Source organism: Pangasianodon hypophthalmus, chromosome 2, assembly GCF_027358585.1.
Source record: "Pangasianodon hypophthalmus isolate fPanHyp1 chromosome 2, fPanHyp1.pri, whole genome shotgun sequence".
NCBI classification, from domain to species: domain Eukaryota; kingdom Metazoa; phylum Chordata; class Actinopteri; order Siluriformes; family Pangasiidae; genus Pangasianodon; species Pangasianodon hypophthalmus.
In genome coordinates, this window is record NC_069711.1 from 32426685 (window position 1) to 32447145 (window position 20461).

General features: G+C 40.5%; 2 protein-coding genes across 2 annotated transcripts; one reads left to right on the plus strand and one right to left on the minus strand.

The window, feature by feature from the left end:
* The first annotated feature begins 505 nt into the window (after window positions 1-505).
* On the plus strand, window positions 506-12648 carry senp2 (SUMO specific peptidase 2). Its single transcript, XM_026933413.3, has 17 exons — window positions 506-850; window positions 2117-2172; window positions 2283-2395; window positions 2493-2577; window positions 5355-5442; window positions 5732-5879; window positions 6466-6572; window positions 6918-6976; window positions 7069-7126; window positions 7235-7292; window positions 7409-7564; window positions 7927-8058; window positions 9085-9291; window positions 9470-9549; window positions 9637-9721; window positions 9843-9938; window positions 10777-12648. The coding sequence occupies exons 1-17, from the start codon at window positions 642-644 to the stop codon at window positions 10840-10842; spliced, it is 1803 nt and encodes a 600-aa protein (XP_026789214.3). The 5' UTR covers window positions 506-641; the 3' UTR covers window positions 10843-12648.
* Window positions 12649-13067: 419 nt separating this feature from the next.
* Window positions 13068-18596, minus strand: pjvk (pejvakin). The gene is made up of 6 exons (XM_026933414.3): window positions 17991-18596; window positions 17230-17425; window positions 16786-16927; window positions 16562-16679; window positions 16180-16323; window positions 13068-15376 (listed from the first exon to the last, which is right to left on the minus strand). The coding sequence occupies exons 1-6, from the start codon at window positions 18199-18201 to the stop codon at window positions 15078-15080; spliced, it is 1110 nt and encodes a 369-aa protein (XP_026789215.1). The 5' UTR covers window positions 18202-18596; the 3' UTR covers window positions 13068-15077.
* Window positions 18597-20461: the final 1865 nt, after the last annotated feature.

A 20461-nucleotide genomic window follows, 5' to 3' on the forward strand; every position in this document is an offset into this window, starting at 1 on the left:
TAAAATTGAATTGAATTGAATTCATTGAATAACGTTACTTCTAAATGATTACAAATTTGCAGTTATACTTATATAGTCATGATGGAAATTAAAAGTATTAGAAGGTCTTTAAAAGGACACATTTTGAGTTTTGTTTGTGAATATGAAGTAAATGCTGATTTTGTCAGACGCAGACCTGGCAACCCGAAGCGGCGGCTAGTTGGCTAATCGTTATCCGAGGCGCGTGGAGGCTAGCACAGCGCTGTTCGATTCCCCAAAAATGACTCTGACTCATTGATTCAAGTGAGTCAATTCCAAGAGTCGACTCCACATTGTATTTATTCTCAAATCGATTTCCAAACCCACAGTACAAGAAACGAGATATTACAAGATAAATCGTAAAATAATAAACACACACACGTAGTAATATATCATGATTATACATACTATAAAATAATTTAAATCTTCCTAGTTGAGTCTTTGATTCAGAATCAAAGAATCGACTCCTTTGGGAATCGGCTCCCAGGTATAAATAACGTAGAAGTAAAGCTTGTTAGGATTGAACGGCGTGTCGCAGTTGATGTTGTGGTGAAGTTTGTAATTTTTTAAAGATCCTGGCATTAACAAACAGGCGGGCGACTGAGTCTTCGTGGTGGTTTGTAATGTATGAATGGATAGTTGATGGACTGTCATCGCTGTTTGTTCCGTTTTCCGTGTTTTCTGGAGGGAGTTCGCCGAGCTGGCCTACGGACGGTAACCCGCCGCCGCCGCCATCATCACCACCACCACGAGACGCGGTCACTTCTGAAACACAACAACAACAACAACAACAACAGGAAAATTACCGACCTGCCAAACGAAACTATCAAAGGTGACTCCTTCTATCCTCCTGTTCATCTTCTTGTGTATTAATTTCTCTCTAATTAACACCAGGATACTAGCTAAGGATGGTTGTGTCCCAAATGCCCCTATGTCCCCTAAAGAAGTGCCCTACAAAGGGTGCATAGAGTAGCTTGTACATACAGTCAACGTGCGCGCGCACTATGTGTCTAGCTGCGAGACATTTGAAACACAACCGTCAAACTAAGCTAGTTGGCTAGCTACTTAGCAAATACAGGCTAGTCAGTTCTTAAACTAGCCGCTAGCAGTACTTAATTTAGTTTGTTCTTTTTAAGAAGGGTTGGCAGGTATTTAGGACATTATTTAACCAATTTATAGCGAAGTGTCGCTAAACCGTGGCTAATTAAGCTAGCGAGTTAGCTTAGCTCGAGGACCAAGGATTAGCAAACAGACAAGCAGAGAAGCCTGACATGCTAGCTTTGTGTGCATTAAAACATAAACATCAGATACATAACTAGCTAAATGAACGGAAGAGTTTTTTCCTGTCCCTTTGTTATGGACACCAATACTTTTAATATATCTAAGAAAAAATAGTTTTGTAGAGTTTATAGTTTAAGTTTATACTTTGTCACTTGTGAGAAAACAATTATAATTGTTTGATGACTCATCCTGTACTAGTCGTGTGTTCGTCCAATTAAATTCTCTTTAGAGTGTATATGTCCCGCCCCTGGGGGCGTGTCTTGCTCTACAGTAGCAGCTCGTTAACAGTAAACATGGTTCCTACTTGCTGTTCCCTTTTCCAATAATCGCTTGGTCTAAAATTAAAAAATAGTCAGGGTTAGGATTTGGGAAATGGTGGAAATTTTCAGAGAAGTGTTTTAACAACTTGGGGCTGTTCTGTGGACTATTGTTACCTCAGAACCTGAGAACATAATTTTGTTGTTATACTCCATCTTTAATATTACTTTATCCATAGTTAATTTGTAATATATCATCTTTGATATTGCAGCTGAAGGTCAACCTCGGCTCAAACACGTACACCATAACTCCTAAAACACACAGCATCTGGTCGTCTAGGTTACTCGTTAAACTCTTCTCTGTTTTTGATATTTAGCTAAGGTGTGTTCAGCTTTGTTTAGAAGGTTGGTGTATCTCATACAATGTTATCTGTTAAACGCTTCAAAAAAAAAAAGGAAATGCATCAACATATAGACTCGTATCACTTCTCTCAAAGTTTCACGTCTCATGTGGCTGTGAATGTTGATGTGACCTGATGTTTCTGTTCTGTCTAACGCAGCGTGCACTCTCCCGATGGTGTATCAGAGCACCTGGAAATCAAAAGACCAAGACGAGGTGACTAGATCTATTCATGCGTTCTTCAAAATCGACCCTACTCTCCAGCTAGCATCTTATGACTTTATTAAGTCTGTGTGATTCCTTAATTTGTGACCGGTCCTTTGCAGATGTGATCATCCGAGTTGTGAAGAAGACTTTCGCCGGGATCGCAGGGCTGCTCCGATTGCGACGACACGAGCCGTGCCGTTATGAAAACGAGAGAGTTTGTAGACAAACGCAGGTTTGTTGTTCTGTCTGATCGTCATCTGTAGCTTTCACGCAATATCTGTACTGCACCAGAGTGCTAAGTCTTTTTCAAATTATTCTCTCAAACCCAGATTGGACATGTTGCTCTAGTGGGAATTGATGAAATTCACAGCAACGGCCTAAATAAGTGGACGATTGGTGGGGATGTTAAAATGGGTAAGCACAGCGTACACTGTGAACGCCACTTTCTCATCCCGATAGATCTTACAAGATTTTCAGGTTTAAAATGAACCCTTTCCTGATGAATTGCTGTTAAAGGAAACCTTCGCCACATGAAACATGTTTCTGTTGAAATATTTGCGATGTGCTTAGAGATTCTGGTTGGTCCAGTATTTCCATTAGAAGATGGCGAGATCTTCTAGGATCTAGGATGGCGTAGGAGATATTAAACAATCTCCAATGTAATGGAGAACAGTCAAATTTTGCTGTTCGCTCCTAAAAATAAAAGAACACAATCTTCTTTTCTTACTCACCATTTTCCAGCAACGTTCACCATCACATTAATGAGAAATCCAGCGCAGTCATAAGGGCCTTTCGCACCGCGGGAACCTTTTCATAGTACCTGAACTAATTGTGGAACTACCCACTTTTTGGCGTTTTCACACCTCCGGAACTGGGTGTGATTTTAGTACCGACTGCCTTTTTCGAGAACTAAATTAGCTCCTACTCCGGAGCAGGGTCTAACCAGCACAACTGGTACTATCCGTGACGTAAGTAGACGCTGATTGGCCAAACGCGTACGAAAACGCCCTCACCCACCATGATTTAAAACGTTATGTAAACATACTGTAGTGTCAACTTATTTCTCAAGTATGGAGAACAGCGATAGATGGACGCGAGACACAACAAAAACACAGCTCCGATCACAGGTTTGGAAGTTGAGCTGTTTGAGCAGAGTGTACGGATGAGAAGAGTAAAGTACTAAAGCGCCGCTGCATCTTTAGGTAGAGATGAACTGAGCGCTAAATCCAACTGCACCACTATCAATACTGCAGTTTTACACCACAAAAGCTCAGAATTTATTTACGAAATACATCTTGGATTTCGATGATCACATGTTTCTTGTAAAGATAAAGGGATAGTTGACCCAAAATTCAAAATTCTGTCATCAGTTACTCATCCTCTTGTCGTTCCAAATCAATAAGACCTTCTTTTAATCTTCAGAACACATGAAGATGAAGTTTTTAATGAAATCTGGGAGACAAAAAGTTCATCGTAACAGGCATCGTAGCAGTAATCCAGTGTTTTAATCCCAATTTTATGAAGCGATACGAATGTTTTGTGTGTGCAAAAAAAACTAAAATTACATCTTTATTCTCAAAATATCTTGCGCATAGCTCTCTGACGCACGTTCACAAGAGAACCATGACGCACACGTGTTGTGTTGACGTGAGAGCGGACGTTCTCGCGATACAACTGGGCTCGAAGAGCTGCACTGTTTACGGCAGAGAAAGAGGGACGCTGTATGATGCAAGCTTCGTTCATTACATTCATAGGTTGATTTTGCTTTAGGTCTTGGTTTATTTTTTTTAGAATGGTGCTCTGCTGCTCTCTGTCTTACAGAAGCTTCTGGCTGTGGTTGTGTTGCAGCCTCTTCCATTTCTCTTAGTTCTTGGTCTGTATATTCAGGTTCGAATATGTAAGGCTGGGCAAAATAAAGTCCTCCTCTATGTCGAAATCTGCAGACATCTTTGTTACTAAGATTGTTCTGTGTGACTCGGTTTGTGTACAGCGTCCCTCTTCCTCTGCTGTAAACAGTGCAGCGCTTACCGGTTGTATCTTGAGAACGTCCACTCTTGTGTCAACACAACACACACACATCGTGGTTCTCTCGTGAACGCTTGTCGGAGATCTATGCGGAAGCGAAGATATTTTGTGAATAAAGACTTCATTTTAGTTGTTTTGTGCACACATAGCATTCATATATATCACTATAAAACTGGGATTAAACCACTGGAGTCATATGGATTACTGTAAAGTCAGTCATAGTAAGACTGAGTACATGTGTATGAATGAAAGGGAGGGAAGTGGAACAGTAAGATTACAGGGTGAAGAAGGTTCAGGAGTTTAAGTATTTGGGGTCAACAGACCAGAGTAATGGAGAGTGTGGGAAAGAGGTAAAGAAGCGAGTGCAGGCAGGTTGGAATGGGTGGAGAAAGGTGTCGGGAGTTCTGTGTGATAGAAAAATATCAGCGAGACTCAAGGGGAAGGTGTACAAGACAGTGGTGAGACCGGCCATGCTGTATGGTTTAGAGACAGTGGCACTGAGGAAGAGACAGGAGTCAGAGCTAGAGGTAGCAGAGCTGAAGATGTTGAGGTTCTCTTTGGGAGTGACAAGGTTGGACAGGATTAAGAACGAGTACATCAGAGGGACAGCTCATGTTGGACATTTGGGGGACAAAGTTAGGGAGGCCAGATTAAGATGGTTTGGACATGTTCAGAGGAGGGAGAGTGAGTATACTGGTAGGAGAATGTTGGACATGGAGCTGCCAGGCAGGAGGCAAAGAGGAAGGCCAAAGAGGAGGTATAAGGAGGTAATAAATGAGGATATGAAGCTAGTGGGTGCAAGTGTTGAGGATGCAGAAGATAGGGACAGGTGGAGAGTGATGATTCGCTGTGGTGACGCCGGAAGGGAAAAGCCGAAAGAAGAAGAAGAGTCACATGAAAGTTTGAAAGTTTTGGTTACATGGGACTGTCACTGGAGGGACAGAAATCTCCCAGGTTTCATTAAAAATATCTTCATTTGTGTTCTGAAGATGAACGAAAGTCTTATGGGTTTGGAACGACATGCGGGTGAGTGACCAATGACAGAATTTTAACTTTTGGTTGAACTATCCCTTTAACACACAAGTCATTCAAGGTGGATTTATTTATTTTTTTCATTGAATGCCTTAAGAAGTACGTTTGCTTAATTTTTCTGTACATCTCCTCAGAGAAACCGAGAGAAATGGGGCTGAGTGGTAAAGAGAGGAGCGTGCCAAACTTCTGCGTAGGTGCCCAGCCCCTGATCAGGAAACCTGAGTGAGTATACAGAGTTCCAGGAATGCACCAATCTCATTTCTTTTTCATTCTCAAAACTGATATTAAAGTTGCTATGAGTATCACTAAGTGTCCTAGACTCAAGTGCAAGATCTGTCGTGTCAAGCGTAACGTGTTCAGAGCACGTATATGAAACAGTCAGCGCATCCCTGTATACGGTGCTGAGATTATATCAGAATGATGATAGCTTTTAATTGCAGAAATGTTACTCTAAATTTATGCTGAAAGAGTACATTACGAATGTATGATTATTTTTTTTTTTCCTCCGTAGAAGCGGATCGGTGTTATTTATGGGAAATCAGGACAGGCAGAGAGAACGTCCACACAGAAGGTCACTGCACCTGCTGCCGTCACGCCCTGTCCTCCCTGAGGCGGATCCCCCCAGCCGCGCACACAAACCCTGCCTCGCCGTGGAGGAGGTAGGAAACACGAGGCAGGCAGGAACCGTACTTTTTAAACCCACGGGCTTTAAGGGGTCCGTGACGTGTAATCAGGTGGTAATCGATTACGGTTTAGTTCTGATATTTATTCTTGAGTTCTTATAACTGATCACTTGAACAGAATGGGTTTAATCCAAACTTTTAAAAAAAAATAATAAGAAGAAGAAGTAGGCCTGTAAATAATGTCAATTTTAATATAATGACAATTTTAGTTAAATGTGTTCAAGTGGGAAGTTTTATTAATTAGACATAACCAATGTTAAATATTATTATACACACTTTAATTAAAGATTAAATATTATATTACTAAGCATCTTAATGATCAATTTTAGTTAGTAATAAATGTTTTCATTTTACATTATTATAATAAACGTTTATATATAAAATGCTTAAATGCAAAATATAGGGCATGTTGAAATATAACTGTACAGATGAGGTCTGCAGAGATTGAGTGATTGATTTTAGTTATTTTTTTTTAAATAGTTAAAGGGGTCGCTGCTTGCTTTCCCTGTATTATTTTAAACTGCACGCTCATTGAATCCCTCCGCACCCTCCTGTGTTTTAGGCCCTGAAAGAAAGCGACAGAGAGCACTACAGAAAGCTGGTGGAGATGGTGTCTGAGAAGTACTCGAAGAATAAACCGCTGCCGTTTGGACGAGTGAAACCGCCAATGTACGAACATGCAAAATGATCACTTTGTATTATTTCTTGTTTATTGTTCAATGTACATGAAGCCGTTTTTATTAAAAGAATACAGGCACAATTAGTGCTGCATGGGGGGGAAAAACTATAAAAAAAAAAAAAAAAAAAAATCGTGATCTCGATTAGTTTCACAATGCAATTCGATTTGAGAACAGCATCGAGCCCAGCATTCTGCTGGTTTTTCTCCTTACTCGGCATGACCATTGAGCATAGATGGTTGTACCGCATGATCGTATACACACACACACCTGAATCATCGCGAGTCTGCAGAAGAGAAAAGGGAGAAACTTCACTAATAGCTCTAACTGTTTTTAGCACTACTTTTCCCCATGGCCGTACTACTCCTGAGATCAGCAAACCTATGCCAATCAAAGGTGAGTTCAACTAAACCTTTCCTGCTTCTTCACACACACACAGCATACGGTTATTGATGCCGCGTATTAATTTGTATTCTGTGGATTCATAGTGAACCCTCATGCACCAGTGTGGAGGAATTCCACTTTAATAAATCATGTAAAAGACAGGTAATTTTTTTTTTTTTTACCTTGTTTTCCAAAATCCTTTTTCCCCCCATATGCATTATTTTCAAGTATTTTTTTTTTTAAGAGGCTTTTTTTTTTTGTCACTTGCAGTGCACCAGTCAGTGATGTTGGGAGGAAGAAACCAGACCAACCTTTGAATAAAACCAGGGTACACACAGTATTTGCAATACGTTGATCTCACTATAGAACAGTATCCATGAGTAATGCTTTAGCTTGATGTCCGCACCTCCTTTCCTTTCTCCTTGTCTCCGTCCATTTCTCCAGCCTTTAGAGGTGGATCTGTCCGTCGAGGTAGAAACCCGGCTGAACCTGAAGGACAGAGAGACTGCTGCAGTGTGCCAGCCGGCAGTGCAGACCCGCTCAGAACCTGTCTTTGACGCAGGGAAGCACTTAGAGGAGGAGTTTCCCAGATTGACCAAGGTAAAGCTGCACTCCCCACAACTATCCCACAGAGCAATACACGTAACGCTTTGGGATGTGCTGTTATAGAAAAATAATCAGTGACTGAACGGGGGTTACTGTTATCGTCCCGACGTTGTTTATTTTCCTATAACAGCACATCTTGAAGTGTTTTATTCCTCTTATATCGCAGCTTTGCAATTTTATAGTCATTAAAAAATGACGTCTCGTACTGTTTAATCTACGCCCTTTCTTCTACTGTCCATCTTATACACCGTTTGGGTCTTGATTAGTACCAAAAGCGTGTGTGTGTGTGTGTGTGTGTGTGTGTGTGTGTGTGTGTGTGTGTGTGTGTGTGTGTGTTGCGATGCGATTCATTGCAGGAGATGCAGCAGGAGGTGAGTGCTGCTCTCGCACAGAGAGATCCAGACCTAGTCCTGAGCAGCGCTTTCAAACTGCGCATCACACAGAGAGATCTGGCAACCCTGCAGGAGGGCAGCTGGCTCAACGACGAGGTACAATTAATTAATTAATAAACCATGACATGTTGTCATGAGTCATGATGATGTGAGTGTGAAATATGTATATTGGTCTAAGTATTTAAAGAATAAAACACTTGAGGGGGCTGCTGTTGAAGGACGATGATCATTGACTCGATGGTGTATGAGTTACTGTTTCCACCCTGAAGTGGATTATTTTCCAATGACAGCATGTCCTGGAGTGATTTATTTTTCAAAGACTTTTTTTCATTATAGCATATGTAATGTATTAGAATTAGCAAATACATGAATTAAAGGTGGCACTATTGTTAGAGATGCTGTTATGTAAGGAATAAGACTCAACCGACCGTGCGGTTATATGAAAATAACGCATGCCGGGCGGGAAGTGGATTATTTTTGTATAACAGCGCGCTCTGGAGTTATTCTGCTTATGCCACAGCGATTTGCCAACGAGTAGAATGTTTAATTTACTAATGAGCGACACATCATGCATTGTAACTGTTATAATTAGATTTAACTTTGTGGAACATCCAAGAGACAACTTGGTTCCTGATCTTACTTACGTTATAGCTGCCATAAACAGTCATATTCTCTCTCTCTCTTTCTTTCTCTCTCAAAAAACGCAGCTTGTCATTTTACCGTGAATCCCAGAAAGTTGTTACAAAGCGCTTACAACTTAAAACCTTTCATAAATGTTAAATAACCAAACCAAAAACATCACCACATCATTGATCATACGTTTTGCTTTGTTAAACAACTTGTGGGTGTTTGGGGTTTTTTTTTTTTTTTTTTTTTAAAACCCATACAAGTCTCTGTGTATGAGCTGTTACTATGGAAATGATAACATATTAGAAAGAGCAATAATATTGATCTATCGCTCATGTTATGGCCGGAAATACTCTCTGAGCCGTGCTGTTAAACGAAAATAAGGCACACCTTCCGTCCAATCCGATTGGAGAATTCAGTAACGCTGTGGAATAATGGAATATAATGATTATTGTATAGAAGTACGTTAATGCTTTGTCTCTGTCGGTCTGTCAGGTGATTAATTTCTACCTTAACCTGGTGATGGCACGGATGGAGCAGGAATTAGGCGGGAGGAAGGTGTACTGCTTCAGCACCTTCTTCTTCCCTAAGCTGCATGGGGGCGGCCACGCTGCGGTGCGCCGCTGGACCAAGGCTGTCGACCTCTTCCTCTACGACATCATCCTCATTCCCCTGCACCTGGGGGTCCACTGGTCTCTCGCCGTGAGTCGTTTTCTGTAAACCTTCCCACATTCTGGGTTGCAGAATTGCTTGGTTATAGCTTGAAAGAGCGAGCTGATTGGATTCTGATTAATAAGAGTAAAATGTAGTAAAATAAATGTGTTTATTTATTTATCTTTTTTAAAGTATGATTTTTTTTTTTTTTTCTGGTCTCATCAAGGTTGTTGACTTCAGAGCGAAGTCCGTGAGGTCGTACGACTCTATGGGTCAGAGGCATGATGACATCTGTAACCTAATACTGTGAGTGGCCTGGTTCAGTTTCTATGGAAACAGCTCGCACACCTTGGCTGACTGATTGCTTGCCCCCTTTTTTTTTTTTTTTTGTAGGATGTACATTAAAGAGGAGTACGAGGTCAAGAAAGGCAAAGATCTGGAAATCTTAAAGTGGACAGTGACCAGCTTGCGAGCCACTGTAAGCTATAAGCAGGAATTTTTTTCATTTTTAATGTTTCCTTTTTTTATATTTAATTTTTTCTTATTTTATTTTTACTTTTAATGTAATAATACTTACAAATTTCTGAAAAAAATCATAGGAGGTTCCTCAGCAGAAGAACGGAAGTGACTGTGGTGTGTTTGTGTGCAAGTATGCTGACTACATCGCACGTGGACGCCCCTTTACCTTTAGACAGGTAACACACACACACACACATCTGATATTGGCCTGTAAATAATAAGCATTTCACCCATTTGTAGTCTAACAGAGGAGCAGGGGTATAGGATCTGGATTAAACAGTGTCTTACTAGCTAGCAGATGGAGAACAATAACAACCACATCACTGTAACTGACACTAAAAGTATTTGATTAGCTCCAGTGACACACTAAACATGGTCTTAAAAATGTACGGCGTCCTACATGCCCAGTCCTGCAGCGCAAAACAATGCTGCTCTTTTATTTATTCGCATGTTATTTTCATACATGGCTCGTTGATAAGGATGGTTATGACTTTTAGACTCGGAGCTGTAATCGAACCCAGGTCCTTCCCACTGCATTTTCTCTCTATGCCAAAAGCTTATGACCTCTGTTGAGCTTAAACATTAATTTTTATGACCTTGAAAGCCCTGAAAAAAATCCTTGTTTCAGACCTGCCAGTCTTTACATACTTTGTACAGGAGCTCAGGATTTTAGCACTAGACTCTACTATCAGCTATCAGCAAAAAAAAGTCTTCATTGTCCTTCAATAAATAGCAGAATAGCCAGTTGACGTATGAATTTGGACTGATCTCGAGTCAGTTTTCCTGCTTAACAAAGTGCCCTCTTTCAATGTGTGTCTGATGTAGCTAAAATTAATCCCGTATATAGTAAATATCAGTTAACTATATCTATTAAGGATTCACTGAAATTTACGGTAATGCTGAAAAAAGTGAAAATTGTCAGCTGGATTGAGCCATTTCATGGTTTCTAAAAGGCACCACAGATTTGTAAAGGATTGTATCCAGTATCCATTGCCTGTTTCTCTGTCTGCGCAGTGTCACATGCCATATTTCCGTAAAGTGATGATCTGGGAGATTCTGAATCAGAAGCTGCTGCAGTAGGAGGGCAAAAAAAAAAAAACAAAACTGAACTTGACCTGACCAAAGCACCGGACCACACAACGTTCATCCTCCACAATACTCTACAGACGTCTGCTTGTGTGCTTCTGTTCTACCCTCGCCCCCGTCCGGTTTGTTTAGACGGGTCGTGGTGTTTAAATCACAGGTGTGTGTGTGTGTGTGTGTGTGTGTGAGTTCAGAGGGATGAAGGTTTGGGCTAGACAGTGAGCCACGTAATCAGTACATGGAAGTTTTTTTTTTTTTCTCTTTTGGTTCTAGCTTCTTTGTTAATCAAGCATTTGTCATTCCTAGAATTGACTTATCACCCCTGTGTGTGTGTGTGTGTGTGTGTGTGTGTGTGTGTGTGTGTGTGTGTGTGTGTGTGTGTGTGTTAGACTCTTGATTTTGAGATGTGATTTAAAGGAGTATTCGAATGTACACTAATGTAAAGATGTGCAGGATGGTCATTTTTAGCAGGGCTGTCAAATTTTTTTCCCCATTGAACCTATTGTAGTATTTTTATTACCACCATGTTTGAAGGGTGGGAAGGGGAAGAAGAAAATTACGTATTTATTCCCACACAAGTGTGTGAATCTTAATTGGATATAAAATGGTTGTTTTTCTTTCATAGCAATCACATGCGATGACGGAAGTGAATGTATGTGAGAATTTACGGTACCTGAGCTGCGGATTGCAGTGAAAGCAGCAGTATTTATTGCGTGTGGTTAAGTCCAGAGTGCCTTGACGATGGTTTTTTTTTTGTCTGCAATTTTTTCTAAATCTACAAGAGTCAAATAGATTTACTAAAATACACTACTTGCGTGCTACTGGAGGTGTGTGTGTGTGTGTGTGTGTGCCTGAAATGAGACATTACTGAGGTATGTACAATATGATGAGTGTGTGATGACAAAGCAGATACCTGTTTTTATATATTCGATTTGGATTACATCCTATATTTGTAATGCAAGTATTGTTTTTTGTTTTGTTTCTTTTCCCCAAACTGGAAGTGTAATGAATGCCAAATAGACATGGTTATGGTTTTAGTTACAATAGTGCATGGTGAAGGAAAGCCCTTTAAAAGGAGCAACAAGTAGCATTATTTATCTCTGGCCTGCCAGTTGTATTATTGCATTATAAAAAAAAAAAAAAAAAACACACAGCATTTTTTTTTTTTTTTCCCTGCCACTTTCCAAAACACACGGCAGTAGGTGGATTGGTGATGCTGAATTGCCTCAAGGTGCAAATGTATGTGTGTGCTTGGTGTCCTGCGATGTACTGGAGTCCCATCCAGGTTGTATTCCTGCCTCGCTCCCAGTATTCCTGGGATAGACTCCGGATCCGGATCCACCGTGTGCCTGGCCAGGCTTACTGAAGATGAATGAATGAATCGGTATAGTTGTTTAATGCCTGGCTGTTTCAGAGTCAGTACACAGCAGGTAGAACGAGACATTTTCATGACCTTCATCTCTCACCACCATTCAACATTCCCTGTTCTCCTTGTGCGACGTGCTTTAACACAGATATTTCAGATTTTATGGAAAAATTCTACTTTTTGCTCCTTTCTTTTCTAATGCAAACTTTATTTATGACCTGACACTTATTTGTTTAAGCTGGACTATTAGTGTTATCAGACCTGTTCATGTGTTTGTGGTGTGCAAGATTGAGAAGTGTGTGTGTGTGTGTGTGTGTGTGTGCAGTTAATAAGTTTAACTGAGATTTCGAGGCCTACTGTATATGTGCTGTTTTTTTTTTGTTGTTCATGCAGAATGTTGGTAATTATTTTTATAAAGAATAAAGTACTGGAGGGAAGACATTGTCTTTTTTTCCCCCCTGGCTGTTCTTTTCTTCTGCCTGATTTGGATTCGCACCCTGCTACAAGACAGCAATGAATGTATTGCAAAAGTTTGCACACCCTTAGGGGTGCCTCTTTATTTCCTTTCCTTCTTTCTGTAACTTGCTCCTTATCTCCTTCCTATGAGGCCATGAGTTAGAGGTGCAAGCAAAGAGGAATCTGGAATGAACGTATTTACAGAACGAAACCTGCTCAGTGTCCTTGCACTTAGTGTCACGAATCAGCATATACACACAGTGCTATGAGCACGTACCCAGTAAACATTAGTAAAAATATTACTGAATGTTTGTCTACATCAGTTTATACTATTACTATGTGATTACACATTACACATGCTGAAGGATGCAGAATTATTAATTTTCTTTTCAAACTATGTTTTCTTTTGTTACATATATAAACTGCAAAACAGGAGCATTTTACTCTTTTTCACCTAGAAACCATGGGGTGTGCAAACTTTTGCACTGCACGTTAGATGTACTGACAGTATTTCACCACCAGGTGGCGCTGTCAAATATATTTCCAGCCCTTCTGTTGGACAGACTTCATATAAGGAGCTGCTTTTTTTTAATTTTTTTTTTTTTTTAAACAAAAAAACCACTGTGATGCAGGATTCTGATGCATTATGTAGTATAAGTCAGCAAAGCTTAATCAACCAACTGTATGTTTATTAGTATTTAAAAAAAAAAAAAAAAAAAAAAAAAATGACACGACCACTAAATAAAACATTGACACAGTACACAACAAACTCCCCTGAATGAGAAGTAAACACGATTTCAGGCTTAACCTCACACACTGCATTCATTTCAGCCAACACAGAGAATTACAGCACAACATTCACACTCCAAAAATGAAATTATAAATAGCCAAGAATGATATTTATTTAAAAAAAAAAAACGCAGCCCGCACACATGGTCATCTTTTCCGGCGTGGTCTGACTAACACTCAGAGTGGAAAAGTCAATGATTCTATCGCAGATGTGTTCAGGCTGTCTGTGAATATTTTAAAATATCATAACGTTTCATATTTTAACATTTTTTTCAGTGCTCAGATGTAAACGAAGACCAAATTTGCAGCAATGAAGTTTAAACGCACTTAAATAACTCGCACATAAGGAAAATTATATTTATGTGAATTTTGCATCTTCTCTAGAAGTGACACTATTAAAGTGTGTTTTATAAGGAATAAACCAGTGTCATGCTGTTCTAGGAAAATAATCAACAATATTCATTATTTTCCTAGAACAGGATGTCCTAAAGTGGTTCATTCCTATATTATACCACAGCAGTTTGATTACAAACTTAGTTCTAGACAAATTAAGATTTCTTACGGACCCACACAGACACCTCGTTGGTTCCAGGAGGTTCCGCTTGGTGTAGGTAACCGGTCTCTGATGCTCACTTTAGTAACCTTTCCCCTGTTTGGGCTTTCGCTGTTAAACCTGCCCTGAATTCAGAGTGGAAACAAAAACACGACCCAGTTCTCACCTGAAATCAGACCGCCCATTTCCTGCCCCGACCTCACATAATCCACTGGTTAATTCATCACCATCTCTTAATTATTTACCCACCCATGTGTGTGTGTGATGGAGAAACCAGCTGGTGATCATGGGAGTGTAAGAGGATCTACTGTCCTGCATGCGATATCTGAGAAAGATCTGGGCTGGTGTGTAAACAATATGATGAGCACCTTTGTTCTTGTAATATGTTCTAGTAAAGACCTTTCAAAATTTTTGAAGAAGATGAAGAAGAGACTGTTATAAATGGCAGTTACGTGAGGTTGTGTTTAACAGGCTGAAGTCTAGTCCTGAACTAGATGTAATACTGAATCTCTGTTTTCAACCTTTTTTATTTCAAAAAGAAGAACTTTTTCTGCTGCTGTGGATGGTCCCACATGTACACCTTAAAAATTTGCACTTCCTTAAACCCGGTTTACGCCCAAGTCCCGCCTTTTGCAGTGTTTACTCTCAGTTGGATATTGTAGATTTGTACCTAAGAGCTGCTGCTGTAATCATAAAGACCGTCCTGCACTCATCTACTACATAATGAACATCCTGTAAACACACTCAGTCCTGTTTGCCTTTCCTCTGTATACAGTAATGATTTATAATCCCACTAGTCTGGTGTTGCCCAGAAGAGGACAGGTTCCATTTTGAGTCTGATTCCTCTCCAGGTTTCTCTCAAGGAAGTTTCTTCTTGCCATCTCTGGCTTGTTCATTAGGCATCAGGATTTCTGCAAAGCTTGTTAAAAGTGCTATACAACTTAAATTGAATTGAACTGAAGACACATGGAATTTTCAAGTACAAGATGCCTGGTGCTGTCCTAATCCTAGACCTTTTCTAAATATAATCGGCGTCCGCAGTCTGTAATTCTTCAGCAGGTGGAGTCCTCACCGTAAGCTTTTATGCCACAGGTCGAAGCAGGGCACGGCGTGTAGGCGCACATACTTCTGCCCACCAGAGGAGCACTCAAGGCAGCCGTAGACGGTCTCTCGGCGCTGGTGGGACTTGCTGCAGAGAGCACACAGGCCTTTGGGGATGTTATGGTTGAGCAGGTTGACTCGAGTGTGCTTGTCCTCACGCATGTAAGACATGGACAGGTCAGTCATGCTGGCCGCCTTCTCGTAGTAATCCGCCACGTCATCCATGTACAGGTCTGAGTGCGTGAGCTCCTCGAACGTTCTGTCGTCTGTGAAGGAAGGAAAATGACCCATACTGAAACTTGATGTGCCTCTGCTTCTTTGTTCACTGCTAATTAGCAATTTTTTAAAAGACTATATATTAGATATATGTGTTGCTGGGACACGCTACAGAATTTGGCGAGCCATTTGAAATCCTGTTTGAAATTTTCCAAAAGGCACTTTAGAGACTTTGTAAACATGTGGAAAAAGGTTCTCTGGTCTGATCAGACAAAAATTTAATGTTATGGCCTTAGCACAAAGCGCTACATTTGGCCGAAACCCAACACCGCTCATTAACCCTGACAACACCATTGCCATAGTGAAGCATGGTGGTGGTAGCATCACGTTGAGAGTTACCCTTGTCCTCTTGGTTGCTTTTCTGACTAATCCCCTCTTTACCCAGTCACTGATTTTTGCTGGACGTACTCCTCTAGGCAAAGTCGTGACTGTGCCATATTCTTTTTTTAAATAATGGATTTATTGGTGTTTTGCAGGATGTTCAAAGTTTAGGACACTTTTCTGGAACTTTTTGCTGCAGCCCGGTCTTCATGATGCTCTGGGGTCTTCCAGGAACTTTACTTTGAAATCATGTGACACTTTAATTTGCACACAGATCGACTCAATTCAACTAATCATTACATATATATACTCCCAGTTAGGTCCATTTCAGTTCCAGGTTGTAACTATAAAATGTTAAAAAGATCAAAGGCGGGTGAATGCTTTATCAAGGCACTGTATACGACATGCCTACATGCCATGAGCAGGATCATATCGTCTATCATTAGTTGTAATAGGACACTTATCATGTTACCTGCTCTGAAGGGGTTCCCATAAATGATTCCTGAGAAGAACCTTCGCAGCCTGCCGACTGAAAACCTGCCGATGAATCCTCCGAGCTGCTCGCGCATCTGTTCTCTCTCAAAACCTCCAACGGACTCCGGTGCTACACAGATATCTGTTCAGAGCAAGTAAAGTCAAGTTGGAGGAGATAAATATTGAACATTATGCATATAAATCATCCTTTTAGTGCACATTATGCCACTGAGAGCATGCGATATACAGAGGCTGGTGAGGGAACGACTGTTTATAGCTACTATAACATAACAGATAGCTGTACGCACATTCACAGACACCCTACAACTTTAAATGTAAGTATAAACGGATAAAAAGTACCAAGATGTCCATCAACTTACCAAGACGTCCATCAAGTCGCACGTAAAGGTCAAATATGCTGAAGGCTATGGTTGTGTGGGCGGGAATTACAATAGCTTTGTCGCGGCCTCTGGGATTATGGATGTCATCTATCTGAAACTATAAGACAGGTGTGTGTGTGTGTGTGTGTGTGTGTGTGTGTGGCCTTAAATGATACCATGCAGTATGTTCATACACATGTGTTTCTGACTGTGTACACGTTTACCCGCATGGTAGCCCCGTGCATGCCAGCGTGGACGGTGAGAGAGCATTGTCGCGTGGTGCGAATGCTCTCCATGACGACGCACAGTACGGTCCGCCCACTTTCCTTAGACTGACGGATCAGACAGTGATCCAGGTCGACTTTCCTGGAGAGACAGAGAGAGACAGAGAGAGACAGAGAGGGGACATCAGGAAATAGATACAGACAGATATCAAGCAGTAAACTTGTCAATGAACAGACAGTTGAGTGCCAAAGTTTGCACACCGCTACTTCAAAATACATTTAATACAAGACTGATTAAATACAATAATATTATGGCTATTTATTTATTAGTGTTTCATAAATGAACTCATCCGTATCTCCAAGTAACATGAATGAATAAAAGTCTTCAAAACATTTTCATAATTCCGTAGTAAAGAAGTTACAAGTCATTGTCATATCCACTACCTTGAGTTCAGCTCCCGTAGTAAGGTCGGAACCTCCACCTCATGTTTGGTCACAACCCCAAAGGACGCTTTGACCGCCACAGAATCCGAACCGCTGATGTTGACGCCCACTTCGTGAATCAGATGGTTGCCCAGACGGCCGTTTAGAGACACGTCTGACTTGTCTTCATAGTTGAGAAGCTGGTAAGAGGACACTCCTAATATAGAGAAACCTCTCGGGTTACGCATCTCTTATAATAAATTCACGCTTCAGATCCGGTTGCATCTCATATTATGTTGTAATGATGTACTAATGTAATTAACTGCAGCCTGTAAGTGCAAAACACATTAAATAAAAACACAACAGCAAATCAGAAACCACAACAAAACCAAAAGTATGTTGCTGTTATGTTTTCGGTTTTGCTCTGGTCTTTTGGTTTTGCTCCATTAATGCAACATTAACAAACTATGCAACATCGATGCAAAATCAGAAAAAGTGGGGTTTTTTTTGTTTGTTTTTGCTGTCCTGTTATTGTTTTTTTGTGTGTGTGCGTGTGTTTTTTGGTTTTGCATGTTTTTTGGTTTTCGAATTTGCGGTCATGTTTTTGGATTGTTCTGTTACTGAACTTACAGGTCACCACAGACTATTTGCATTGACTGTAGCATAAAACCTGACTTTATCTCATATTATATGCAACATATTCATCATCAGAATAGTAGAAACACACCAGATATAATCAGAACACCATTTAAACATGCAAATCATTTCATCAAAACTCTTACCTGCAGTGATCTCCTTTTCTCCCACAAGTATGTCCTTGAGCGAGAATGGTGTCGAGCCATATTTGTTCTTCTTCCAGAAATGCCTCCTCCTCTTCCTGGTCACCAGGCTGAGAGGTTGATATCGGTCGGCCTCGCTGAGGCTCGGGACGGGAATCAGCCGCCCGGTGTCCCCCACCTGCTTCACAAAGTTCTTAGTGGCTGCTGCAAACATTGCGAAAACTCATGACTCGAAATGTTGAATCAGATCAACAGTAGTCCCTCTGTAACTTTTACAGTATTAGATGGTATCGATGGTTTCAATATGTACGACATGTTTGCTTCCAGAAGGCCGAATGAGGAAAGGAGAGGAGAGGAGAAAAGAAAGAGAAAGAGAATGTGCCATGGCCTCTCAGGCACAAGTGATGAATAATGAACAGGCCAAAGAAAGCTGATCAGCCTGTCCTGTCAAATGGGCTGCGTTCTTCCCTGTCTCGCCTTGTCATCTTTAGATTGCATTAAAGCATTTAAATTACATCACTACATTAAACTACATTAAATGTTTCTTAATACAAAGAGTTTAGTACATTTATATGTTGGAAATCCATGTTGCATATAACAAACATTCCAGCTGTGAAAACTGAGAAGAAGCAATGTCAGTTTAACTCTGGGAAATACTCTAACTGTATGAATCGCACTGTTGATTATTTTCCTAAAGCAGCACATCACTGAGTGTTTGATCCCTTATATAAGAGTATATTTCTATCAGCATGCAGAAAATTATATGTATTAAGAGAAATTATAATGATAAAACAGGCCTCTTTTCCTGTGGGGACATCATCTGTAACATCTGCTCTTCTGATTTTGCTTAAGCTGTTAGATATAAGATCTCTGACCTTTTAAAGTAACGAGTATGGACACTAAGGAAGTGTGTATTAACCTACTATCATGAAATGTACTCCCAGAACTAAAAGTTCAGAGTTCAGAACTGAGACGTTACCTTCCAAACAGATTTATACATTGAAAAAAAACCAAAAAAACCATGGCATACACGGTAAGCTATTTTATATAGGATAGCACTAGAGAGTAATTATAGATCTTGTAAATGTAGATGAATGACTACGCCGTATACTCACCACTGAGTGCTGGCCTTTTCCAACAACACTCCATTCTTAAAAGGGCAAAGATTCCCTATTTATGGAATAAGTGGCTCACACATGACCTCATGTGGTTCTCCCTGTAATTTCACTATTGGGTGGAGAAAAGTAAAGTCAAATCCTGTTTGAGGAACATTTTGCAACATGTGTGTGTGTCTGAAAGAGCGCTCTCACAAAGCAGTGTCTGTACGGAAAACAAGCAAAGTTTACACTGCTTCATTGTGGTCTACGTCTGGAACATCCCTGAGGTCAGAGTGTTAGTCGGGCGGCAATGACGATAACAACAGTAAATAGGTGTGTGTACTCTGCCAGGTAGCTAACCCGGAACAAATTACCTAATTTAGTACACTCAACAACTGGGAGGAAAAGAGGGAATTGTGGAATGGAAAGTTTGGGCTGTTCATGTCCAGCATTGCACAGGAGCTATTTAGAAAGCAAGATCATAGAGAGATAGGCTAAAAGAGAGATTGTGCCTTTTGGAAGCGATCAAGTCCAACCAAAATAGCCACAAGATCTAATAATGCCCCATAGCCTACTTTTTAAAAGTGCTGTGCGGAAACTATGCTGAAAATACCAACTTGTCGTACCATAACAGTCTGAGGTCAGGTGAGCGTTTCCTTTGAAAAGTCCCCCGAGCTTAAGGACGACGCGGCGTGAGCTGTGTTTACAATCCTCCACATGGATCATCAGATGCGGTCAGTGGGCCATCACCGTTGATTACGTAGGAAGGAGCGCCCAAAATAAACTCATCTTCAGGTGTACCTAAATTTATTTCTTGAATCACACGCTGGCTAACAAACACACATGTAAGCAATAAAACACTTGGGGAAGTGCTGTTATAGGAAAATAATCAACAACGGGGCGATGTGTTGTATTTTTATCCGTTTATAGTTACATTTAATATTATGGAATGTCCATGGAACAAGTTAGTTCCTGTTCTTGCTTGTGTTGTAGTTGTTCAGTTGTACAGTTGGTCCCTCACCAGCCTTTCTTTTATTTCTCTCTCTTTAAATTTCTTACTTGTTCAAATAACTTGAAAGATATGTAGAACATGATAAAAAAAAAAATAATAGTTTAGGTCATGGCCTTAGCAGAAGTGGACTAAGTGGCTGAGAAAACCCATTTGGAAAAGTGACTTCCAGTCAGGAATGCTTGTTTGTGTTTGGATGGGCCTCTTGTCAGTCATTTTTTTATAGACACGTGACTCTATAGATCCTGGGGGTGGAGCTTTGTTAACATGGGCGTGAATGGGGGAGGGCTCAGGGAGTAAAAAAAAAAAAAAATCATTCAAATGTTGAACCCATGTACTTAACCATTAGAGCCCTAATCTTGGGGAAA

Coding starts and splice junctions, on each gene's coding strand:
- senp2 (XM_026933413.3), top strand. CDS start 642: ATGTATGAATGGATAGTTGATGGACTGTCATCGCTGTTTGTTCCGTTT. Junction 851..2,116: donor GCCAAACGAAACTATCAAAG/GTGACTCCTTCT, acceptor TGTCTAACGCAG/CGTGCACTCTCCCGATGGTG. Junction 7,127..7,234: donor ATAAATCATGTAAAAGACAG/GTAATTTTTTTT, acceptor TGTCACTTGCAG/TGCACCAGTCAGTGATGTTG.
- pjvk (XM_026933414.3), bottom strand. CDS start 18,201: ATGTTTGCAGCAGCCACTAAGAACTTTGTGAAGCAGGTGGGGGACACC. Junction 17,426..17,990: donor AGAAAAGGAGATCACTGCAG/GTAAGAGTTTTG, acceptor TCTCTATATTAG/GAGTGTCCTCTTACCAGCTT. Junction 15,377..16,179: donor TGGGAACCCCTTCAGAGCAG/GTAACATGATAA, acceptor CTTCCTTCACAG/ACGACAGAACGTTCGAGGAG.